Source organism: Carettochelys insculpta, chromosome 5 (genome assembly GCF_033958435.1).
Source record: "Carettochelys insculpta isolate YL-2023 chromosome 5, ASM3395843v1, whole genome shotgun sequence".
NCBI classification, from domain to species: domain Eukaryota; kingdom Metazoa; phylum Chordata; order Testudines; family Carettochelyidae; genus Carettochelys; species Carettochelys insculpta.
The window spans coordinates 11,944,355-11,971,005 of record NC_134141.1 but is presented as its reverse complement, the minus strand read 5'-3'; the positions used below and the strand labels follow the sequence as shown (position 1 = coordinate 11,971,005).

The following is a 26,651-nucleotide window of genomic DNA, read 5'->3' as shown; positions in this document are numbered from 1 at the left end:
TTCCTACTCCATGCCCTGGTAGGATTACACCACCTCTCCTCTGTGTGTCTTGTGTTTAAAGAAGGGGAAAGGATCTTCAGTTTTCAAAATATTTATTTCTGTCCCTGCCTACTTTTGAACAAAGCTGAATGATGTCTGGTGCTCAGCAGGGAACGAAAGTGGTGAAGGTGGTATTATTTAATGTTTCTTTTATTTGAATGACTACGTTGTCTGTTAGCCACAGTCATGGACATAGACCACATTGTGCTATCTGCTGCAGAAACATGGATCAAAGCATTGGTCCCTGCACCAAGGAACTTGTAATTCTGTTTTCCCACCCAATAAAAAAAGAAATCATAACCCAAGATTGTTATTGTTAGATAGCATGTCAATTGAGCTGACAAACTCAAGAGTAGGGGCGCTAACCCCTCTGAGTACTATTGCTAAACACCAACATATAGCTGAGTTCTTTTAGTAGATACAGGGTCCTTAGTGTGATAAACAGTAAGGTAGCGAACTTTTAATATTGTGTTTGCAGTACAAAGGTTAATAAAACTTCTCTTTGGAAAAACTACGGTATCTGTTAATGGGAGGAACGTACGTCACGTGATATAGGCGTCGACTGTTAACTTTGTTTGGATAAGATCTGAACAGATTTTTCAGAGGTGAGGGTTAGCATTTACCTGGTTGGGGGAGGCAAAGTTAGTGAGTGGGGGGGGGGGGGGCGGGCGGGGTACAGAGTCTGTATTCTATTAGCTACCTAAAATAGCTTCTGGATTTTGGAAACGTGTATGATGTGTATAACTGTTGTTTTTTGTAATTTTAAGGTGGAAAAAAGGTTGGCATCAATCCGAAAATTAACAATTTAATGCCAGGGTATGAAGTTGCCAAATATGATCTCATCTGGATCTGTGACAGTGGAATCAGAGGTAGGTATATGGTGCAATGGCACTGTTTGGAATATTCTCTTGAAATAATTTACTTTAAAAATACAGTGCTATGCACTGAATACAGGTTGAACCTCTCTAGTCTGGCACACTCTCTTGTCTGGCAAACTCCGTAAACCAGCATGATTTTAGTTATCCAGACAACCACTTACCTGAGATCCTTTAAAGCTTGTGTCCAGCCACCAGTCCAGGCTCTGAGTGTCCTGTGCTATTATTTAACTGTAATTTACTCCTAAATGTCTTCTAAGAGTCAGTAAGCAGCGAAAATGTTGGTAATGTGCTAGAAAATATTGACTTCCCACTGTCCACAAAATTCTCTTGTCCAGCGCTGGTCAGGTCTCAAGGGTACCGGACGAGAGAGGTTCAACCTGTATTTGCTTCTTGACTATACCACTAGGTAGACAATTAAAGTCTCATAAGACTGTACAGTCATACCCCGAGATATACCCATTCGGGCTATGAGAATTCAAGTTTACGAGCAGCTTGATTAAGGACCACTACTTCGCCTTATGAGGCATTTACTCGAGTTTGAGTGCCTCAGCGGGATGCAGACACCCTGCAGCTGGAGAAAGTCAGCCCATCCTGGCCCTGGCCCTGGCCCTGTTGCTTGCTCCTCAGGTGGCTAGGGAGCCACCTCTGCCTGCCCTGCACAGCTGTGCCTCGAGCACCTCTCGCTGCCTGGCGTCAGTTTCCTGGAACTCCCAGGCCAGCCTTTACTTGAGGCTGGTCTAGTCTCCGCCTTGGCGCTGCAGTAGCAATGTGCCCCAGCCCAGCTGGCGGCCGCAGGCTCCCAGGCGCTCCTGGGAGACGTGGCTTCTGGGTGCACAGTCCATCCTGGCCCCGCCCCTGCCGCTTCCTCCCTGGGCAGCTAGGGGGCCATTGCTGCCCACCCTGCACAGCTGTGCCGTGGGCGCCGCTCACCGCCTGGCGGCAGGTTCTCGGAGCCCCCCAGCCCAGCCTTTACCTGGGGCTGGTCTGCTGTCCACCACAGCACTGCAGCAGCTGGCGGCTGCTCCCAGGCACTCCTGGGAGACGTGGCTGCTGGGCGCACAGTCCATCCTGGCCCTGCCCCTGCCGCTCGCTCCCCGGGTGCTAGGGGACCGTCGCCACCTGTTCTGTGCAGCTGTGCCCTCTGCCAGGTAAATCTAAGAGGGTGTTAATTTTGGGGCTCAGGAACGCATAAAATTTTTTCCCATTGAAATTAATGTTAATTACATTTTCGGCTGACAAGAATTCGCTCTAAGAGGAGTTTTTCAGGAATGAATTACTCTCGTAAGATGGGGGATGACTGTACATTAAGATTGACTTATAACCGAGTTACAGCTGTTAAAGGACACTGCCTGCTTTAATTGGGGGTCCTAAATGACATGTTTTCTGAATGCAAGTGTTTTGAAATATTGTCTGTCTTCCAATTTAGTGGCGTTTTAATTGGTCACTCCAAACCCAAATTAAGCTTCACCATTGTGATCAGTATGTAAGCTTGCCACAGATAAGGGCAATAAGTGCCATGCCATTGGTCTTGCTAATTGAATAGTTGTGTTTTTGTACACAAACAAGATTAGTGATGAAATTGGCATGTCTGTTGCTGTAATGTACAAGTGAAAAAAGTCTTCAATCATAAGTAATGTGTCTTTTGGTTAAAGTAGAATATCCAGTTTTTAGAAACAAATATTTTGATGCCTTTACTGATTGAGTTGCTAGTACTCTGATTTTCTAGTCACAATCATAACTATTTTTGCTTTTGCAGGGAGTCTAATTTAAAAAAAATTGGTGTCTGTTTTATCATTCCATTGCTGCCAGTCTGCACATTATTAGAAACTTATGGCTGACTAAAATGTTGACCACTCCAGTCTTAGTGGAATCTTTTGTTACAGAAAAATATAGTTTACCAAATATGTCACTAACCTTCATTGCACTTTTAATAATAGGGTATAAATTTCAATATATCTTTATGGAATGAATTTCCCTGCTAATGATGAATAAATCCTAGACTATGTTGCGTGCTAATAATTGATCATTTATTTAGTAACACCAGACACCCTAACTGATATGGCCAATCAAATGACAGAGAAAGTTGGTTTGGTCCATGGCTTGCCCTATGTGGCAGACAGACAGGGCTTTGCTGCCACTCTAGAACAGGTAAGCATAAGATTAATTTCCTTTTGTTGTGATGTCTTTCCAACACTGTTTTATCTCTAATGAGTTTTGTGGCTTTTACAACATACCTTTCAGCCATTTTTGTCAATCTTTGAACAGTGAAAGCATGCAATCATAACCTAAAACTATATTCAAAATTGTAAAGCATTTGCATGCATATTAAACCTAGTTTCTAGCAAATGGCAACAGTGATAGCTTTTGATTCAGTGTCTAAGATTATAACTGTATATAAAATAAAGGTTTGAGATTTCTTATAAACTGTGTGAGAATGGACCAGGAAATTCACTGCTTTCAGCACCAAGTCCACCTGATTAAGCTCTCTATGGTTTTGTAGGGTGGGGAAGATTTTTGTTTACCTCTGGTGTGCTGATAAGGCAAGTCCTTTCTTGTGAACTAGAATTACAGCTGCTACTGCCCTTTGTTTAAGCAATGGTTTTTGTCCATTGGATCCATGCCGTAGAGAACAAATAGCCCCTCCGTTGGTGTGTCAGCACTCTGTCACAGCCTTGCTACCAAAAGGTTTTCATGCTGGCCCTGAAGGACCTGCAGAACCTTCTACCCACCCTATCCCACCCTTAGGGGTACTGTGGGTTAAAATTGTTTGGCGAGACTTGTATTTGCCTTTGGGTGAATTTCACCTCTGATTAAATATTTAATATAATTGCAAGCAGAAAGATATATGCCACCTCTTCTGCAGAACCATTTGTGAGGTGAAAATATTTAGCATAGCTCTGAACAAAGGAACATTAATGGCATAAGATAAGACTGAGTTGCAGTCTGTGTATGATCGTTCTAGCAAGTTTGTAAAAACCACTAATGGGCCACTTATAGGAACTGTGATAATTCACTTATTTTATTCTTGAAGACCATTCTTCATTTAGAGTGGTTAGAAATGTCTGATTGTAAATAAAAAGGATCAAATTAAAACTCTGTAGTTTTGAAAAAACAAAACTTTAAAAACTCAGGAAATCCAAAGTGGAAATTTACATTTAACACCACACACCCCTGCTCTGAACTTTTTCCTTTCCTAAGCACATCCTTTAGCTATTCACTAGAAACCTCTTCACAACTTAGTACCAGGCTTCCTTTATGCTTCCCGTGCTGAACCATCGCCTCCCCTCCCAAGCCTCCCCACAGGCGAGGAGGGGATGGGGTAAGGGGGAAGTTTACCTCGGGCCTGATGATTGAAAAGAGGCGTGGGGCTCCCAGATGCTGGTGCCACTGCTATGGCAGCAGTGGTGATCACAGCCCTGGGCCCTTTAAATTGCCACCGGACTGCTGGGCAGTGCGGAAGAGCTGGTTGTGGGAGGCATGGCATGGTCTGGGCAGTGCCGAGGGCTGGCTGCCCCTAACCCCACCCCTTTACCCAGGGGCCTGACAATTCTGTTGGCCCCACATCCCCTCCAAAAGCACCACATAACAGACTGTCCCGGAATAGTCCAGAAATGCTGCTCTCAATTCTCATCACATAGCGAAATGGGTAGTCCTATGACTAGTCCATTTTTCACAGTATATAATTGACTAGAACTTCTAACAATCCCTCTTTTCCTGTACCCTCCTAATACAATATTATTAGTTGGGGTGGGCAAAATCATCCCTGTGGCTGGATCTGGCCCACCAGGCATTTCTCTCCAGCTTGTGAAGCTGATTAGCAGAGCGTGCATGCTTACAGCCAGCTGCCCCTCCCCTCACCTTGTTCCGTTTGCTGCTGAGCTGCCCCTAGGACTTTCCTGCTGTCTGTACAAGGGCAGGGAGGTGGGAGGCAGTGGAGGGGAGAGAATAGTGCTGAAGTCAGCGTGTTCCCCTGCCCCAGTACCCCATCTCTGCAGAGCAGGGGTTGGGGAGAGGGAGAAACAGCAGAGCTGCTCCAGTCTGAAGCATAGAAGGTAATTGCCCCGCTCAGCAGTGCAGAGCATAGGAGTGGGGAGACAATACAGCAGGACAGAGGGCAGCTTCTCTCAGAAACTTAGCCAGAAGCTGCCAGCACACTGTCCGTGTGTCACTGTCACGTATATCCAGTCCGTGCCACATTGTCACTGTCACATATACACTGCAGCACACAATCTTTGTCACAGTTTGTCTCACACAGTGTTTCTCCTTCATACACATACACTCTGTCTCTCTCTAGCCCGAACCCTTCTGAGACGAGACCCTGCCCCTTCCGGGGGACCCAGAGCCATCCCACAACCAGTAGCAAAATTTGTGGAGTGGCTCCTGTGCAAAAATTATTTCCCACCCCTGTTAGTAGAATGGTACCATCTGAATAAACAAAGATCTAGTCTAGCTTGTTTATGCTACACTCTGCTAAAATCTGAATTTGTATTCAACAACTTTGTATATTGGCACCAAATTCCAAATATTTTTGACAACTATACGTTAGAGGTTGTCCACGAGTTCGTTTACTTCAGGTCCACCATCACTGACACCCTGTCGTTGGACACTGAGCTAAATAGGAGGATCGGAAAAGCGGCCACAACTCTGTCCAGACTCCGCAAAAGAGTGTGGAATAACAACAAGCTGTACACTCACACCAAAATGCAAGTCTACAGAGCCTGCATCCTCAGCACCCTCCTTTATGGCAGCGACACTTGGACCCTGTATGCCCGCCAGGAAAAGAGGCTGAACGTCTTCCACTTGCGCTGCCTCAGGCGCATCCTTGGAATATCATGGAAAGACAGAGTTACCAACACTGCTGTCCTCGAGCAAGCTGGAATCCCAACCATGCACACCCTCCTCAGGCAGCGTCGACTCCGCTGGCTTGGCCATGTCCACAGGGTGAACGATGGAAGGATTCCAAAAGATATCCTGTATGGTGAGCTAGCCTCTGGCAAAAGACCTCCTGGACGCCCCCAGTTGCGTTACAAAGATGTCTGCAAGAGAGACCTCAGAGAGGTAGACATCAAGCTGGACAACTGGGAAGAACTAGCAGACAACAGCAGCAGGTGGAGGCAGGGGTTACACCAAGGGCCTTCAGAAGGGCGAGTTGAAGATCAGACAGCTAGCAGAGGAGAAGCGAGCGCGCACAAAGCACAATAAGGACTTGCCAGACACCCACTACATCTGCAAGAGATGCAGCAAGGACTGTCACTCTCCTGTGGGTCTTTATAGTCACAATAGACACTGTAAATGAAGTCATCAATTGAAACTTTAAAGGGCGCGATCCATAGTCTATGCAGACTGAAGGATGCCGCCTACTACTACTACTAGTCATGGCCCTGTTAGGTGTATTATTACTATGGTATGGGCACCAAATTCCAAATATTCTGGCTCCTGAAGATTTCTGCTTGCTTTTACAGAATTCCAGTGAACTGGTCTTTAGACTAGATTTCCAGTCTGTGATTTCTGATAACAACTTCTTCATTTCAGAACTTCTACAACGCGATGTTTGAGTGGCTATAGCTGATTTACTTGACTTAAGCCCTTGTACTCCAAGTCGCGTGTAGGTCGTCTACAAGTCTCCTCATTTCACTCTGTCTCTGGACAAAGCTTCTAGCTGACTCCAGGGTACCCCAGTTGTTGTCCGTCAGTCTCAGTAGATCTTCTCCACCATTGTCCGAAGATGCAATGTTAATATTTTGCCATGTAACTTGAATATTTTTTTTTCTTTGTAACTGATGTTATCAGAGCAAAGTTCAGTTAAACTGATACTTAACTGCTTTGGTTCTCTGGCCCACTATTGATAAGCTTAACTGACCTCTATATCTTTATAACTTCAACAGGTAATTTTAGATGTTTATTTTAAAGCATTTTTTATGTTTTGAATTTTCAGGTTTGGGAAGCTTTTTTTTGTGCAGCTCACACATTAATCACTTAAGGACAGACATTGAGATACAGAAAAATGAAACTTTGTAGTCATTTAAACAACTGATCAAATTCATATGTCAAAATGTACAGCATAAATATCCTTAAATCAAACTACAAGCTCTCAAGCAGCATTTTTCTCACTCGCCTGTCTGTATCAACAATTGCTGGATTGTGTATACAGTAGGATCACAACATTCACAAAGGTACTGTGTTGAGAACCCTTGCGAAGGTCGAATTTCGCAAATATGGCAGCCGCTGGTGCTCCCCTCCTGGAGCCCAGCTGCCAGGGCTCCTGCCTGGAGCCCCAGCAATGCAGTGGCTGCTGGCGCTCCTGGCCTGGAGCCCCAGTGAGGTGGCATCTGCTGGTGCTCCCCACCCCAGGGAAGCAGCAGCTCACAAATAATTGAATTCATGAACCTTAAATTCACGAATGTGAGGACCCTACTGTTCAGTGAAATTGAAATTTACCAGCAAAAAAAATCTAGTCCTCCCTAGCCTACCGCGCGTGTGCGTGTGTATGTTCCCATGTGTCTGCAAATGAGCACAAATGGCACACAGGGCTTATGGCACGAGCATGGCTGGATCCTCATTGGCCCTTGGAAATTCTTTTAAGCTGGTAATGATGTTTATAGGTGAAATCTCACTTTAGTGGGGTTTTTTATAATATATAACTCTAAAATTCTCCATTTACCCTCATTAAAATCTGCTCTCTGCCCCATTCTACTTGTATATTTTATTCCAGCTCGGGTTAGGTTGGGGCGTTTCGAGGTGACTCATCAAAAATACTTGTGTTTTGTGTTCTGCACTAGTGTTTATACATTCCAATGGATAGTTGCAGAATAAGAGGTAATGTGTTCTGGTTTACTGCATCATAAAACCTGGTTTTAGCTAAATCTGAATTCTTGGACTTGCAATCAGGCAATGAAACAAATACATTAAATGTCTACAAGACAACAAAAAGCAATAAGAATTCAGAACAAATTAATACAGTAATAAGTAAACTGCATTGTGCCTATTTTTACAGTGATTAACTTTTGAAACAAAACTGCCTTCTGCAGTTTAGGACAAGAAATTAAAGTGCTTTTGGTTCTGTCTTGTTTTGTATTGAGCAGGCAGAAGAATTTGAAAGAAGATAGCACAATACCAAAAATATAACTTGTTGAACAGTTTCTGTGGAGTTTCTTGTCGTGAAATTAGCCACTTCTAGCTAGCTATTTTCTTGTCAAAATCTATTAGAGAAATAAATGTGATAGAAAAGATACTATAAGCAAAGTAGAAAATCACTTGACTAGGAAGAAATTGCACAAATTGTTTGCATAGTTTTAAAGCCAATTTTATTCTTTTGTAGGTATATTTTGGCACTTCCCACCCCAGATCATATATTTCTGCCAATGTAACTGGCTTCAAATGTGTAACAGGAATGTCTTGCCTGATGCGAAAGGATGTATTAGATCAAGCTGGAGGACTGATAGCTTTTGCACAGTACATTGCTGAAGATTACTTTATGGCCAAAGCTATAGCTGACCGGTAAGAGCTTCCAGTGAGTCTCCTTTAGACAGCGTTAAGTTTTTACAGTGTATTCTATATTTACATTCTTTGTAAGATAAAATTCTGCCTCTTAATTTTTTGATCTGAAGCACATTCCCATAGTTCTAAACATACATAGCGAGGTGATCCAATGTAGTGTAGAAGTGGCATAAGTCCCCCTCTCTTCTTCTGTCCCCTGTGCATGAAATGGCCTCTCTGAATTAATCTGTGTGACTACTACCCTTTAGTCCTTTGAGTACCCCCATGGGGAACAACTTCCATTGGGTCCTCTACAAGGAGTTTGCAAACAGCTGGTGATCAGGTTGTGTAGCATTTGGGAATACATGATTTTACTTTGTTTCAGTTGATTTGACACCCCCAAGTTATGCACATATTAATCTATACAGGCCCATCAATGGTGGGGATGGGGGAGGCAGTTACCCTGTGGCCTGGTGATTGGCCAGAACCTGGGGCACCCAGCCACCATTACTGCAGGTGTGGTGGTGGCTGGAGCAACAGGCTTTTTAAATTGCAGCTGGAACACATCACGCTCCAGGCAGTTCTGAGGGCTGACTGGTTCAGCCCCCAACCCCTTTTGCCTGAGTCCCTGCCCTTTCAGGGGAGACTGGCAGGCCTCTCCCTCTCTCATCCCCAGCACACCTACCCCTTGTTCAGACGCTTGGCAAAATATGCAGTTGTGGAAACTTTATTACTGTTAGGCTATGTCTATACTCACCTGGAAGGTCAACAGCTGATATGCAATTGGCGTACCTAAAATTGCATACCTAAAATTGACTTTTCAGCTCTTGACTTCCATGCCTGTCTTCACAGCAGAAGGTCAACAGGAGTGCTCCTCCCATCAAACTTTCTTAAGGCTCACTAGGACTTTCGGGATCAACGTAGACTCTGGAACATGCTGTTTTGTGCATGTGCAAAGCAGTGCCCTGGAAGATCGAACCTGAGTCATCAGTCTTCTGTGTCCAGTGTAAATCTAGCCTGAGTCATGTTCTTTGCATCTTGTTTCAAATAAGAGTGCATTCTCTTTTGTGGCAAGTTATAGGCCTACCTTTGCATTATTGCCCTAAAGAGATTGTGACTGACTGGGGCTTCTAGGCACTGCCACAGTGCAAATCATTAAGAATAATGTTGGAAATATATGTCCATCTGTCCCATGTGAACAGATCCTTTGATAAGTAATTAAATCTCCTCTATTTTAGAAATTTGTAAACGTTCAGGTTTTTCTGTGAATACTGCATAAGCATAACTTGTTGTTGGCTCAGGTCTAATGAAGCAGTAATATGTGACTCCTTTTTCAATTATCAGTCTCTCTTGTATGCAGAGAGAATTGCTTATATTCAGCATGGTATTTTAATCATTTTGTTATGGTGTTAATGGCAATGATGATGTTTCACAATTTGTTCTTTATGTATATTATTTGTAAGTTACTTATGATGTGCATTCATTTTCAGAGGTTGGAAGTTTGCAATGGCCACACAAGTTGCAATGCAAAACTCTGGTTCATATTCCATTTCACAGTTTCAATCCAGAATGATCAGGTAAAAATTCTAACTATATAGATTTTCCTCCTGTCTGTCTTTTGTGGTTGCCTCCAGTCAGTTCATAATTAAGGTATAATGCACTTTTCCAGACTAACCATATCACTTAATAGTCAAAATAGAACTTCTAAAGTGTCAGCTTACATTTTGATTCAGCTTAATGGAAGATGTCTTTCTAACCTACTGAGAGAAATAAACACTGAAGAGCTTTTAATGGAAACAAACAAACAAAAATTTAAGCAAGCATTATATCTTCAAACACTTAGTACACTGCAGTGGTTTAAGACATTGTGTGAAATAGACAAATAAGGTATTGTTTATGCCAATATTTGTTCAAATAGGTATTAAGCAGAAGATGAGAAGAGTGTTTCATTGAAAAGAACCTTAAAGCAAAGTTTACTTGGGGGGAGGGGGGGGGAAATGAAAACAGGACTTTAACTATATATTATACATCAAAAGTTTTTTTGTCTAGTACTAAAATAAACTTCATATTTTTAATTATAGATGGGCCAAGCTGCGAATTAACATGTTGCCTGCTACAATAATTTGTGAGCCTATCTCTGAATGTTTTGTTGCCAGTTTAATTATTGGATGGGCAGCTCATCATGTTTTTCGATGGGATATAATGGTATTTTTCATGTGTCACTGTTTGGCATGGTTTATATTTGACTACATTCAGCTACGGGGTGTCCAGGTACGTAGTCGGAGTCTGTATTGATCCAAGGTACTGGCTAGGCCATTGTTTCAGTTAAAACTTACTTTACTTGACTCTTGTACAAAACGTCATCCTTGGAGACAGGATAGAATTTGGTCGCATGCATTTTCTGTTATCTCACATTCATGCAACCCCAGTTTAAAGTGGAGTGTAAGGCAGGACAGAATTCAGCTCTCTACCTATTCTGTTTTTTGTTTGTAAACACTACCTCTCTGCACGCTTAGGGAATTTTGACATGATTCCTGCAAACCAAGCATCTTCTTTAGATGTTTGGTTATGCACCTGCCCTATTCCTTTCAAGAAATTATGCACTCAAATGCCTAGGGAGTGAGGAAAAGTGTGAAATACATGTGGCCTAAAAGCGGCCTTATTTACTGTTTCTGCTGTCTATTTCCAGTAGAGCACTATCTCCAGATCTGAAGAAATGGACCTGCCCCACAAAAGCTCATCACCTAATAAATTATTTTATTAGTCTTTAAAGTGTTACGTGACTGCTTTTTGTTTTTTGCCTTGTTCCTATGAAGTCAGTAGGAGATTGGTGGGGTTTTTTAACTTGCATTAGCTGCAAGCCTGTTATGTATATGGGGTGAGTTGTGGTTATGATTCCTAGCTTGAGGAGGCACTAGTTCTGAGTTGAACTAGCAGTCTAAAAACAGAGTGTAGCCCTTGCAGCATGGGCCAGGGAGGTACTAGCTATCCAGAGTACAATCCTGCCTGAGATCATAGGCGCAAAATTAGGATGGCTTGCCCCTACCACCTCTTGCATGTCCACAACTGCTCTCTGTTTTCAACATGCCAATTTGATCAGAGCTAACATGGTGTAGCAAGGTCAGTCCCATTCCTGGGCCCCTGACCTCTGTTGAGTTCACAGTCCCACAGAAAAATGGATACTGTGGTGTGGGTCTGGTTTTCCTTTGTTGAGGTTTGGAAGGGCATTAAGGTAGAAGCGCTGGTCTGTCTGGGCTGGGTAGACAGTGCTCTCCACCCACCAGCTGAACTCTCAGGCTAGGGAGGGAGGGGAGGAGTTCAGACACTCGTCGTACAGCTTTTCACCTTCCCTGCTGTTGGGGCAATGGTGAGATTCTCCTTACCCATTTTCTGATTCTCTCTCCTGCTATAATCCTCTCTGTCTCGCTCCAGCTTCCTCTTTCACTTTCCATACTGGAGGAGGGCTTTTTACGAGGTCTCAGGGTATCCTCAAGTGAGATCACGTGGCCCTAATTGATTTACAGTGGTCTCCTCTTTCTGTTACAACTCCCAGTTAGCTAGGGCTCTTTCTGCTGTTTAGAGCTGCCTCTCTTCCCTCCTTAACTAGCCCTCTGGCTTGACTCTGTCACCATAGTTCTGTCATCTTGAACTGGGAAGTGTAGGCATATCCTGTAACTAGTGTTCCTTGTAAGCTGAATGCTTAGGCAGCCACCCAGGAGAGATTCAAATGCTGCCCAGTTGATTAGCAGAGTGCCTATAGTCGGCAACATATGTTTCCACTGGTCGTGTATGTCCGCACATACCTCAGTGCAGATAACATTTTATTCTGCACATCAATAGAATAATTAGAGGGAACACTGACTTCAGAAATCTGAGTTGTTTATACATTGTGTAACTATGGAAGCAGGTGAGAGAGGATTTCAGCAGAATTTCAAATCTAGAAAGCCACTGCATTGATGAGTATCAGAGAGGTAGCTGTGTTAGTCCGGATCTTCAAGAACAATAAGAAGTCCTGTGACACTTGATAGACCAACACATATTTTGGAGCATAAGCTTCCGTGGGCCATTGCATCGATCATAGTGTTCCGTGTTCAAGATAGTACTGCAGGCATCTTTCAGATTATTCTCGGTTTTCTGCACCACTGTTCTCCCTGCCTCTTGTTTCTAAGAGGAAAAAAAGAAAAATCTTAAAGCATTGAAATCTTCCTTTTGGTCTTGTATTTTGTTGTCCTCGCAGCACCCTGAGTTCTGTGAAGTAGATTCAAAATCAGTTTAATTTCACTACTTCTTCAGAGCATGGATAGAATTGAGGTCCTGGGTGCTCTTACTTTTCTTCAGTTTGCCTCCTGAAATTTGTTTTGGTGATGCTGGTCTGAATAGGAGCAGTCCATCCTCTTTGGACCCTACCTTCAGTTCTTTATGGCCCCGGAAGGAACATCTAGCGTAAGGTTCTGTCCACTGAAATGGAATGTCTCCTTAAAGTTTCTATATAGTCTTCATTTGAAGAAACAGCTAACAAAATGGCATCTTTGTGCCACTCTCCCTTCCCCTACTTCCTCCTCCTACACAAGTGATTTCTCATACCTTTCTAGTGATCATGCCATGATCCTATCATATAATATGTAGCATTCATTACAGCAGATGGAAAATTATGGTACTCCTTGAAAAAGTTAATTCAACTGTATGTGGAAATAATACAAGCGTTTTTTTAATTAAGAGCACTTTTGACACAGTATCTACTTGCTGTTATTGTTGGTGCAGTTCTAATTGTCTGATTCATCTCCCGATAGTTAGTTGACTTGATTGCATGTTGAATCAATGCCCGCCCCCATACCCATTCTAATATGGCAGACACAAATACAGTATTGAAAATGTTTAGTAAATGGGTTGCTTCAGAATTTTGGGTAAGCTACAGAAATGTTGGCAACATGTATTCTGTTTACTTAGAGGATAATTGCTTAACCAAGGCCATTGTAATTTTATCAAAGACCATTACACTTGTGATAATACATTTCTCTTTAGGTAAAGTGTGCCTGTTCAATAAATATTGAATTTAGTAATGTTAAATATCAATGTCTGTTTCATTCCCAGGGTGGTGCTCTTTGTTTTTCAAAACTTGATTATGCAGTAGCTTGGTTCATCAGAGAATCCATGACAATCTACATTTTCCTATCTGCCTTATGGGACCCCACTATTAGCTGGAGGACAGGACGCTACAGATTACGCTGTGGAGGCACTGCAGAGGAAATCCTTGATGTATAGCACCAGCTATGTGACTGTGTTTCAAAAAAAGAAAAAAGAGGAAAAAAAAGTATTATAAATTATGTTTATATAAATGCTTTTAAAAATCTACCTTCAGTAGTTTTATTACTTGTATGTTTTGGTATTTGTTCTTTAATTTATTTTTGCATGGCACTTGCATCTGTGAAAAAAATACATCTATAGTTTTGGCCAAATGGTACCACCTTTTCTCTGTATAAAAGAATTGGTCCCAGGATGCATTTTCTTTGTAAATGCTCTGCAGTAAACTTTAAAGACAGTATCCTTTAGTACAGGAAAAGCTTCTTGCTCTCCTGGTTTCCTGTCATAGTAAATTGATAGGTAGAGTGGCCTTTGTCCATTCGATTGCAGCAAGGTTGGAGAGTGATACTACTATACAAGTACAGTAGGTTTCTGTAGCATTTGAAAGATTTAAGCTAGTAGCAGAACACTAGGAGAGAAGTCATGAGAGCTTTATGCCTACCTCTTGTAGTAGCTGCAGAGCAACTATAAACTAATAGATAACTAGACCTTGCAAAAAAACAAAAGCTGGAGTCTTGTATTTATATGTATATATTGAAAACCTATTTTTTGTCTCATTGCAACGAACCAAAAGTGAATTGAGTTTGATGGGGTGGATGTGGGGAATTATTAGTTAGCCATGTGTTGAGGGCATCTTTTGGCCAACTCTGATTTGGTTCTGTCTTGAACCATTGGTAATCACTGTGCTGTAATTAGCCTGGCTAATCTGCTTCATCATTCCCGTCCTCCTTAAGGAGGTCTTTCGTTTCTGTGAATGAATGTTTTGATAACTTTATGTGGTGGGGGGAAGTGCATTTCAAAAATATTTCACACACAAGCTATTTTCTTACACAATGTCTTATTGTTAATAAGAATGTAATTTCATGATGCAGGTATTTAATATTTTTTTTAAAGTGAGCATATAATATATCTATACCAGTCATGAATAAATATTGAATTGCAGTAGATATTGTGAGAATATTAACAGACAGGATGAACTTGCTGTAACTGATTTTGAATTGTAACCTTAATTTAGCTATCAAATTTAAGTCTACACTCTTGGCTTTTTGCATTCTACTGTTAGTCTAGTCTTTAAATTGGATTTTTTTTATATTCCAATGGTATGACTAGATTATAACCAGGTCGTAAATGCATGCTGTATCCTTTCCCTCTCTGCTTCTATTAGCTTGTTTCCCCACCTATATTGTGATATTGTTCTTAACTTGTGGTGAACTGGACTTGTTCGGGTTTTTTTATTTGAGTATTTTTAAACAACTTAAAAACCCACAAAGCAGAATTGGAGAAGGACATGGCACAAGCCTTATGTTTTTGGTTTTTGTTTTTTTTTTTTAATAAGTGTGTACTGCTTCTTGCGAATGGGATGAATGTCTGCTTCTAAATGCAGGCTGAACATTGTCACTACAGCTGCTTTAAATACTAAGTTGTAAGCCACTCCTACGTCAAAGCATAATGTGTAGCATATTAGCAATAATTATATGTATTTATAGAAAATGGACAATTTTTCAACTTACTGAGCCAGTCTGTTAGTCTTCTCTCTCTCACACTCACACACACACACACACCCCTGCGCATGCATGTACATATTTTGGGGCAAAATGCTTCACTCAGCTTCATATTCTTTTGCCTTATGATATCACTGAATTTGTTTTTGAAGGGCATTTTTCTACATGGAAAACAAAGGCTTTTTAATGCATGTTCCATTCTTCACATGTGAATCAGGAAGAAACTCTTCCTGAGGAAAGGTTCACACTGAAAACCAGTCTAGTTGTGACCCACTAAAAGGTTGCTTTTTATCACTATTACTACCTGAAATTTGCTGATATTATGTTTATATTTTATCTGTTTCATGAAGTTTGGTTGACGCTGGTCATTGCACTGCTAAAGTGAAGCTGAGCTTGGTATTTTAGCTTTATGCTGTTTGCCATGTGGGCAGTGTAAAAACAAAAACTAAAACAGGCTGAACAGACTTCATTTTTTTTAAACATTTTGTAGGTATGAAGAACAACTGTTTGGATGTGCTTTTTTGCAGTTGTGCAGCTTGCTTTACCCAAGCAAACAGCTTTCTTAGAAAGTTGAGTTGATGAAATGACAACCAATACCTTTTGAATACTGCAGAGAGTAACAACTGCATAAAAGTTATGGTTAAATATGGGTAGTTTTAAGTCTTGATCAACAGATGTCTGAAATATACCATGTTTATTATTTAAAATCATTGTCTTGTTTTTGTTAAAATAAATCTTGCATACAATCAAATGTTTGGAATTTAAATCTATTTTTACTTCATTCAACTGAGCTAATGTTGCCACAAAAAACTCAGGTTATGTCCAGTAGTCTTGCTGTAAAATAAAAATTTAACTTTTAATCCATAGCATTTCTATAGTTCTATTCTCATTAATAACAGAATCCAGATTAATAGAGCAACTGTGGTCCAGAACGCCACATGGCAGGGATGGGTGCTGGAGTGAGCAGGGTGGGGCCTTGGACAAGGGGTGGGGTAGAGGGTAGGATAAAGTTGTCTTGGACTTGTGTGGTGAGCCAGTTAATAATCCTATACTGATCTCAGAAGTCTGACTCTGTAACTTGTCTCCTTTTGTTGAATACTTTAATTTCTTTCCTGCCTTTTATTAAATAATGCTTAAACTGTGCTCTTGCCCTCAAGACCCTTTTAATCTTCTTCATCTACAGTTCTGCTCTCATTTTCACATTCCATTCCTTTCCTTTCTTTCTGTTTTTCCTTCTTCATAACTTTTGACTTATTTTGCCTTCATCTCCTCCCATTCTAACTTTCTTTCTTCCCATGATGCCATCTACATTTGGAACAGTTGGGGCTTATGTGCTGTTCTTTTCACCCTCCTATCCCTTACAAAAATCCATTTCTTCCAGCGTGACTTCACATTTTCTTCAAACTTTTCCACACATCCTCAACTAGTCTTTAATCTGATCACCTAACTTTAAGGTGGATGTGGACTCCATGCACTTGATGTTAGTCTCATTTTGCAAACACCGTAACTGGAGCCTCATGCTAGAACTCTCTTAAATCCATAGAATCCAAAGGTCTAAGAATGCAACAAACCAGTTTTATAACACCAATTTCGTCTGATACCATTTAAAAAAATAAAAATGTAGCTGCAAACCTGGAAATCCAGATAAACATGCTCCAAATCAGGCTTCAACATGCAGATTCCCATAGGTGAGATTTAACAAGCAAGGTAAACAAACTGCGAGTTGTAGCATGAAATTAAAGTCCAAAGATCCAAAGTTGGTGTGTACAAACTACATATTGTTCCTACTGCTGATTATTTTATATAGAGTGCCAGTCATTTAACGAAGTCATTTATCTAAGGCTGTCTAATTTCTACTTATGGATATTTCACCTCTTTGCAGACAAACAGCTCAAGAGATCTCTCCCCCACATGTAACCTTAAAGGGGAGGGAAGGTTTGCTCTTTGTTTCAGGCCAAAACAATAGAATAATAAGGCTAGTGTGCATAGTGTAAACCATGAGGGAGGAGGAGTACTCTGCCCATTTCATATGTAGTATAGACATACTTGTTCTAGGCATTTACGGAGTAAAGCAAGTTGCATTTTAAATCGGTAACTATCAGAAAAAGCCACAAATTGTAGAACTAGTACAAAGTAGATATAAGGGCAAAAAACATGCTGCAGTACCCGAAGACAAACTTCCCCAGCCAACTGCTGATCATTCTGTTCTACTCTAGTTTCTGACACTGCCTTTCACCATGGCATGGTGCTCAGTACCTTTAGTGGCTGGGAACTAAACCTGTGTTTCCAGGACATAATAGACCCTTAATGCAACACTTCAGTCTTTCCAGCCACCTTGACCTGCGCCATCTGCTTTACATGGAAAGATGCTGCAAATTAACTCCATTATAGAACCTTGACAGAAGCTTTCACCTTTCATTCTTCATGTGGCATCTTGGAGAATGATTGGCAACCCTGCATAGCTGTAAGAACAGCTGTTCTTCTACGAGTGTCCCTGTGGGTGCTCCACGTTAGGTGTTGGGCTCGCTCTGGTGCCGCAAGTCAGATCTTTCCAGCAGTTTCTGCCGGACCATGCATGCGCTGGTGCGCGCTGCTCCCTTGCGCGCTCCAGTCCCCACCAGTTCCTCTTTAACCGCCATCGGCTGCAGACGGAATCTGCTTAGGCTACGGCCAGTCAGCGTATTTAACGTTCTTAAAGTGTTTTAGAGTTTCTTTTTCAGTCTTTTAGATTAAGTTAGCTTCTTATTGTTTTTCAAAAAAAAAGGAAGGAGTAAAGCTTCCAGTCTTAGTAACAAGCGGAGCACCGGAGGCCCGGGGACGCAGGGCCATTAGGCCTCCTGCCGTGGCAGGCTGAGTCAGAGAGGGGAACGGGTACAGAGAAGGTGCTAAGTACCCTATTAACATCTCAAAGACTCACCATAATGTCCTCTTCAGGATTCAAAAAGTGTGAGTCATGTCGCGAAGCGATGCCAGCCTCCGACGGGCACAGTCAGTGTATAAGGTGCCTTGGGGAATCTCATGTCACCCAGAAATGTTCCTTCTGCACTAAGCTCACAGCCAGAGCAAGGAAGGACAGGGAGATGCAGCTCAAAATGCTGCTCTTCAACAAGGCCCTCCAGCCAGACGTGCCGGAGCGGCCGCAGCAGGAGGCACCCGCAGGGGCCCATAAAAGGAAAGCTGCCTCCCTCACCCCATCAGTGCAAAAACGGAGGAAGCTCTCACCAACCCGATCTCTGCCGGCAGCCACAGCGAGCGGGATGGGTGGAGCGCATAGCCCCCAGCCGCAGTTACAGCTGAGCGGCGGAGACACACGTGGCAGAGCCTGGGCCTCCGATAATCAAACAGCCGCCCCACATCGCGGGCAGGGTGGCGGCCAGGCAAGCGCCGGAACCGGCGGCACCGATGCCCGGGGAACCAGTGGTGCAGAGCGCGCAGGCACGCCGCCTGCAGGCACCGGGGGAGACCACCCGCACGGCACCGCAGCGGAGCGTGCCGAGCGCGGCGCAGACAACAGGGCTGAGATCCCCGACGCAAAAGGGGGCGGAGCCAGCCCCGCAGGGGAGGGGAAAGGCAGCACAGAAAACCCGGTACCGCAGCCCTTCTCCAGACAGGGCTGCTCACTCTGAGCCCTCCGCTCATGCTGCAGACCCCAACAAGAAGGCGGGGTCACTCCCAGCCTATCCTGAGCCCCCATCCCCGTTCCTACAGCCAGCCTCACCATGGCTCAGACCACCTTCACCCTTTTTGGGCTTTGAACCTTTGGAGTACTACCACAAGTCAGTCTCTCCAGTATCTCAATTATCCAGATGATCTTGCTCCCCCAGGCGCAGGGGGTATGCGCCTCGAGAGTGGTCCAGGTCCCCATCTCAGGAGCAGTGCCCGTGTTGCCATGGTCGCCCCTATCACGCGGGGCATAGACACAATAGGCATACTTCCAGGGACAGATCCCCCTAGACAGTTCCATATCCCCGAGGGCAATCGCGAACAGGGACAGAGACACAGACATCTCAAGGGAGGTGATTCTGGAACCCCGAGATTTTCCCTCGCAAGCTTCCAGTGAGCGGATGTATCACCGTCAACAGGACCCAGAGGGGTCCAGAGAGGCTTACCCTAGCGGTTCCTCGCTATCTTACCCTGACGAGGCCACGGCCCCAGGGGACGTCCGTCCTCCGGACGATCTCAAACAGTTCCAAGAGCTGTTTAAAAGAGTGGCCTTCACGCAAGGCATCCAAACAGCAGAGGTGCAGGAGAAGCACCATAAGCTCCTTAAAAACCTGAGACCTCCGGCCTCCTCCAAAATAGCTATACCGCTCGACGAAGCAATCATGGAGTCCGCCATCACGATATGGCAGACCCCTGCGTCCATTCCGCCTATAAACAAGAGAGTGGACAAGAAATACTTCGTCCCGGCAAAGGGCATGGAGTTCCTGTTCAGCCATCCGCAACCAAATTCTCTGGTGGTGGAATCGTCTCAACAGAGGTCGGAAACTTCTCAGTTCAAGACAGGGGGAACGGACAAAGACGCCAAGAAACTAGAGTTGTTCGGCAGAAAGGTCTACTCCTCCTCTACCCTACTGTTGAGAGTGGCGAATTACGCAGCGCATCTAGCGAACCATAATTTTGACAACTACTCCAGGCTGACTTCCCTCATGGACTCGCTTCCAGAGGACAAGAAGCCGGTGCTCAATGCCATCGTGCAGGAAGGCTACGCAGCCGCGAGGACAGGAGTTCATATTGCCCTAGACGTAGCGGACACGGCAGCACGCTCAACAGCTAAGGCAGTGGTCATGCGCAGGGAGTCCTGGCTCCAAACATCGGGTACCCCAAGGGATTTGCAGGCGAAGATCGTCGATCTTCCCTTTGACACGCAGAAGCTGTTTGCTGAATCAACCGACTCGGTCCTTCATTCCAGTAAAGATTCAAGAGCTACTCTTAAGACCTTGGGGATTTACACCCCTCCATACAGGAAGAAAAAGTATTACCCTCAGTAAAGGCAGTACCAGTATCAACCACAGTGTCTCCAGTACCACAGGGGTTACGAGCAAGGGCAACATCAACAGCACCAGCAATACAGAACTCCCAGGCGACGTTCCCAACAGAGCCGTGCGTCCTCGGGGCAGGGCCAAAGGCCACAAGTTTGACACACAGATCCAGGGCTGCACCATCACTACCATCGCGCAATGTCATCCGAAGCTATTATTCCACCATCGCCTCCGACCATTCTACGACAGTGGCAAAGGATCACCACAGACAAATGGGTACTGGAGATCATAGCCACGGGGTACGCGATCCCCTTCCAGTCGCTCCCACCGCCACGACCTCCACCCAGGCCCCACCTAAAGGATGCCTCCCACAAAGCGAGACTCAAGCAGGAGGTAGACCATCTCATACTCATAGGGGCAGTGGAAAGAGTGCCGGAGCAACTTCGAGGGAAAGGGTTCTACTCCAGATATTTCCTCACGGAGAAAAAGACAGGAGGCTGGAGGCCCATCCTAGATCTTCGGGGCCTCAACCGGTACCTGCGCAAGTAACGCTTTCGGATGATTACAGTCGCCTCTATACTTACGGCACTGGATGATGGAGATTGGTTCGCAGCCCTCGACTTACAGGACCCGTATTTCCACATAACTATCCACCCGGCTCGCAGACGCTTTCTCCGGTTTATGGTAGGCAAAGAACATTTTCAATACAAGGTTCTGCCATTCGGCCTCTCCTCGGCGCCCAGAGTCTTCACCAAGACCTTGGCAGTGGTGTCAGCCTACCTGCACAGACGGGGTGTGTTTATTCCCATATCTGGACGACTGCCTACTGAAAGGGGCCTCGAAGGAGGAGGTACTTCGCATGATACGCGTCACAGCAAGCACGTTCTCTTCGCTGGGCCTGGTCATCAATCTGGCAAAATCAAAGATAGACCCCACACAGGACATAGAGTTCATAGGGGCACGTATAAATTCTATCACAGCAAGGGTTTATCTACCAAAGACATGCTTTCGAGCCATCAGTTCCCTCGTGCAGGTCATCACCTTCAGCCCTACCGTGCCGGTTCTGACGTGCTTACAGCTGCTGAGCCACATGGCAGCAGCGACGTTTGTAGTACAAAACGCCAGGTTACACATGCGCAGCATGCAGCACTGGCTGGCGAGCGTCTACAAACCGGCAGCACATACCGTTCACAGGGTGGTGTCGCCCACGACAGAGGTGCGCAGATCCCTGCAATGGTGGGTGAACCCCAAGAACATGCTAACAGGGGTGCCCTTTCACCAACCACAAATATCGGTTTTCCTCACTACAGACGCCTCCCACATAGGGTGGGGAGCACACATGGACGAAGAGGTGACCCAAGGACTGTGGTCCTCCACGGAACAGTCACTGCACATAAATATACTGGAGCTCAGAGCAGTGTTCAACGCCTGCAGACACTTTTGAGACCATATACAAGGCAAAGTAGTCGGGATCAGTACAGACAATACCTCCACCATGTTTTATATAAATCGGCAAGGAGGAGCTCGGTCCCATGCCTTATGTGCGGAAGCAGTCCAATTGTGGAACTGGTGCATCGCCAACAATATAACCTTGAAAGCCTCGTACTTACCAGGCGCTCACAATGTGAAGGCAGACCAGCTGAGCAGGCGCTTCACACTCAGGCACGAGTGGCAGATCCGTTCCGATCTGCTACGACTGATCTTTCATGCATGGGGTTTTCCCCAGATAGACCTGTTTGCCACTCAACACAACAAGAAGTGCCCACGATACTGCTCCAGGGCAGGACTGAGACGAGGGTCCCTGGGGGACGCATTCGCGATCTCGTGGAGGGGCCCCCTGCTTTACGCATTTCCTCCCACAGTGCTTATCCACAAAGTCTTGCAGAAAGCCAGGAGAGAGGGAACCCGAATGATCCTAGTAGTCCCAATGTGGGATCGACAGCAATGGTTCCCCTTACTCCTGCGCATGTTGGACCGTCCACCGATGCCCCTCCCGGTGGCGCCGGATCTGCTCACGCAAGCTCAGGGGTCCGTAGTGCATCCACACCCCCGAGGCCTACGACAACGAGCATGGTTAATCCATGGCTCTGCTCCCTAGAGAGCACATGTACGGAGGAAGTGCAACAAGTCCTAGAAAGTAGCAGGAGGACTTCCACCAGGAAGACCTACAAGCAGAAATGGACTCGCTTCACTGCATGGTGTTCTACCAAACACTTAGCCCCCCTTGCTGTGCCTATACCTGTAATATTAGAGTATTTACTGGACCTCAAGAGAGGAGGACTCTCCCTATCCTCGTTAAAGGTCCACCTTGCTGCTATTTCGGCTTTCAGACATGAAGAGGAAGGGCACACGGTGTTCGCCCATCCCATGGTTACCAGGTTCCTCAAAGGGCTGATAAACCTATACCCTCCTCGGAAACCGCTTCCACCTTCGTGGAGCTTGGACCTGGTGCTTAGTGCGCTAACGGGACCACCATTTGAACCTTTAGCCATGGTTTCCCTCCGTCTCCTTACGATAAAGACGACCTTTCTTCTCGCAATCACGTCAGCTCGCTGGGTGAGCGAGCTTGCAGCAGTTATGGCAACGCCACCCTGCACAGTATTTTCCAAGGAGGCGGTAACCTTACGGCTGCATCCAGCCTTTGTTCCCAAAGTTTCTTCAGAGTTTCATATTAACGAACCTATAGTTTTACCCTCGTTTTATCCAAAGCCTCATAACTCTAACAAAGAGGCGCGCCTACACCTCCTGGACGTGAGGAGGGCGCTGGCTTTCTATATAGACAGGACTAAGTCCTTCCGGAAAACGGATAGACTCCTAGTCTCTCTCACTCCCAAATCAAAAGGAGAAGGTCTCTCTTCGCAGAGAATCTCGAAGCACATCGTATCCTGCATAAAAATGTGCTATGAACTCAAGACTCCTTTACTGGCCCCGCCCAGGGCTCACTCCACTAGGGCGGTGGCGGCATCAACAGCCTTTTTCAAGGGCGTTGTGCTAAAAGACATTTGCAGAGCGGCGACCTGGTCATCCTATGACACCTTCGCCAAATATTACGCCCTTCACAGGGTATTCCACGAGGATACCCCTCTCTCGACAGCGGTCCTCTTGGGGACAAGCTGCACATAATCCGATTACCCACCTCCTATCTTGGGTTACTGCTGGGTAGTCACCTAACGTGGAGCCACCTATGGGGACACTCGTAGAAGAAAGAGAAGTTACTCACCGTAGTAACGGTGGTTCTTCGAGATGTGTCCCTGTGGGTGCTCCACCACCCGCCCATCCTCCCCACTTCGGATCTCTGTTTAGTGGTTTGCAGGAGCATCTGAGGCGGTTGGTCAAGGAACTGGTGGGGACCGGATCGCGCACATGGCCGGGAGCACGCAAGGGAGCGGCACGCGCCGGCGCATGTGCGGTCTAGCAGAAACTGCTGGAAAGATCCGACCTGCGGCGCCAGGGCGAGCCCGACACCTAATGTGGAGCACCCACGGGGACACATCTCGAAGAACGACCGTTACTACAGTGAGTAACTTCTCTATACCTCCTCAAACAGTGAAGTCCGACGTTCAGCTTTATCAAATTGAGCCTAGTAAATGCACTTGCTGAATTACAAACTAACCAGTGCAATGCATGGGGCACAGATATTGCTAGTTTTCGCAATTGCAAACTTTAGGCAAGTCACTTCTGGTATGGTCTGCACACAGGATTTGAAAGGTAGGTGTAGTAATCTAGTCTGAGTGTTACCTCTGTTGGATTTGAATGGTTGGCCACTTTTCTGCTGGGAGAAATTGATGAAAGACAGGTGTTTCTTTGATGCTGTCCTGTGTATTTTTCTCAATGCATTAGGAATCAAATAGCAGGATACAACTATTTTCAGTTCCAAGGCTTTTTCTAGCCAACACTCTGCCCAAAAACTCACTCAGCTTTTCTTAAGCATTGCGCTACAACTGTAGCTGTAGCTGTATCTTGGCTTTGTTTTGTCTGTGTGCTGCTTAGCCTCCTATCCCAGCACTTGTCTGAGCACTGGTAAAACCCTTGGGCAACATGCCTCAGCCGCTGCATGCACTAGTGTGTTGTCTAGTCGTTAGGCAGTGGTTTTTTCATTGCTCCAACTATCACTAAACAAAGGGGGCATTTAATTGTTCCCACAGATAGCTGCCTTCCACTCAGGCTATCCTGCCTAACAGCTTGAGGGAGCAGGTGTAATTAAAGGTCACCTCACTATGGATCACCATAATAAGGTCTGCATACAAAAGAAATTGAAACTTACAAACATTTTGGAAACAAGCTCCTGCTGGAATGTGGGCCAGTTTAGGGTCAAAATACGGCAAACTGCTTATTAGGGTAATAGAGGAAAATGTAATAAAGAATGTCTGACTAACTTACCCTGGAAATGATAATTTCCTTTATTTGATACAGTTTTCATTCTTATTTTTAAATTCAATTGATCATGCACAAGCTATTGATCATTATTGATCAGAAGTTGCCATATGTCTACACAGCAGCACTATTCTGAAATAAGATATTTGAAAATGGCTATTTCCAAATATCTTATTTCAAAATAACCACACACAACATGGATTTTGAAATAGCACCTAGCTTTTCTGAAATGGCATTTCTGGGTCCATAACCCTATTTCAAAACAGTGTCATTGGACCCCATTATGGCCTGTTTCAAAATAGGCACTATTCCTTGGGTCAGGTGGTGTACCGGAACTGAAATAATGTAGCCACTATTTTGATTTTTTTGTGTGTCATTTAGACAATGCCAAAGTTTTATTTTGAAATAAGTTGGCCATATAGATATAACCTTGGTGTTTTAATTTACTGGATGAGTGTGCAGCTGCTTCTGGAGAGAACATGAAGTTTGGTTATTCATTGAGCTATAGCCATTTGCATTGACAAAGTGAAACTTTTTTTTTTTGTACAAAACCAACTTTAAAACAGTGCAATCCTGGAAGCAGAAAATTCAAACAGTTGAACTTTTTTTTGCAATTTTCTAACAGCTACGGTCATTGTTAGAAAAACTGAGCAAGGGTTGTGTTGCAGTCTTCATCACTGGCAAATTTACAATCATTTAGCTATTTTATAAAAAAAATACAGCCCGTTATACTGGAGGTCACACTAAATTATCACAACGGTCCTGTTTGACTTTATAATCTATGAATAGGTGTAGTTCCCTTCCAAAAACCTAATGGGCAGTGGAACATTAAAAGGGAAATGAAAAATATATTTTCAGGAACTCTTCAGGAAAAGTTATCACAGCTTTCAAAGACAGCAAAGTGGCACTTGCATAGTTTGAATGAGGCATAATTTATCCCTCTATCGTGTCTGTAGGATTCTGACCCTGAAGACTCATATCCTTCACAAGGGCTTCCCTTTTACTGTTTTTTTGTTTGTTTTTTTTGGTTTTTTTTTTTTTCTTTAAATGGCAACTTGTGTTATGAAAGTCCTTATTTGGGAGACCTCTGCTCTTTGAAAGTTGTCGTAGAATGAACCCTTGTAGACAGGGAACTCAGTCTGTAGCTCCAGTAGAATTTAATTTTGCAATGATATCACTTTGCCCAGAAGCATCTGAACCTGATCAACAGATGGAGCTACACAAAGAATGTCTAACCCGCTGGTTTCAGAATCTTGTGCTAAATTCAAAAATTACCTGAGGAATACAAGCAATGGATTTCAGGAAGCTTCTCTAGCACTGTGCCATGTGCCAAGGGACTGAGAAATCTTCCCGACTGAAAACTACATTCTAAAACATGTCCAGATAGCTAGCAATCAGAAGGGGGTGTGGATGGTGTGGTTTTGTTTTTGTTTTTAATGACTATTCTCTCTCCAGCAGGCCAGAAAAGCCTTAGCTAAACCCTTGAGTCAGCTGGAACTAAATGGTTTTTTTCTGAGGCCATTTTATATCCAACCAGGCTGTGGGTGAATGACAGAGGACACATCCACATTTTTATGGTTCTGTAGGAAGGCAAAGGAGCTTGTTGTAAGTACTGAGAGTAGAAATGTTTTTTTTTTCTTCAATCTCTGTCATGAAACTGCATATTGTTCTTGAGTTGGGTTTTATGTCCTTTCAACTGAGTTAAACCTAAGACTAATGCTAATTGGACTTAATTGATCCTGGAAGAAATATTGAACTTTTGCTGGTTTTCTTCATTTTATAAAATGACAGGCCAGCAGTCTTGCCCTCTGTTTTCTGTTTCTCTTCTGTTTGAAAAGAGTTCTTTCCCATATATCCAACACTGATTGCTTTCAGTGCTAAGGGCATTTCTTTTCCCCTCATGCTGCCAGGGATAGAGGTCTTTAAAGATTTCATATCCAGAGTAAAACACAATAAAATTAAGTTAAAATACATTATTAAGGGGAAGAGCTATTGATTCTACAGAGCCGATGACAAGAGGGATCAGAGAAGTGCTACAAGAAATGACTGGAGCATTAGGAAATTTGACTTGTGGTGCCAGACTCCAGGAGGTCCATTTA

At 44.2% G+C, this 26,651-nt stretch overlaps 1 protein-coding gene across 1 annotated transcript in view; it reads left to right on the top strand.

Moving 5' to 3' along the window:
• UGCG (UDP-glucose ceramide glucosyltransferase) overlaps window positions 1–16,074 on the top strand; it is a 42,724-nt gene extending 26,650 nt beyond the window's left edge. Inside the window, exons 4-9 of the mRNA XM_074994683.1 lie at window positions 807–908; window positions 2,953–3,065; window positions 8,236–8,414; window positions 9,884–9,970; window positions 10,475–10,664; window positions 13,485–16,074. Coding sequence (XP_074850784.1) covers window positions 807–908; window positions 2,953–3,065; window positions 8,236–8,414; window positions 9,884–9,970; window positions 10,475–10,664; window positions 13,485–13,655 — 842 coding nt within the window. The 3' untranslated portion in view covers window positions 13,656–16,074. The remainder of the gene's footprint in view (window positions 1–806; window positions 909–2,952; window positions 3,066–8,235; window positions 8,415–9,883; window positions 9,971–10,474; window positions 10,665–13,484) is intronic.
• Window positions 16,075–26,651: the final 10,577 nt, after the last annotated feature.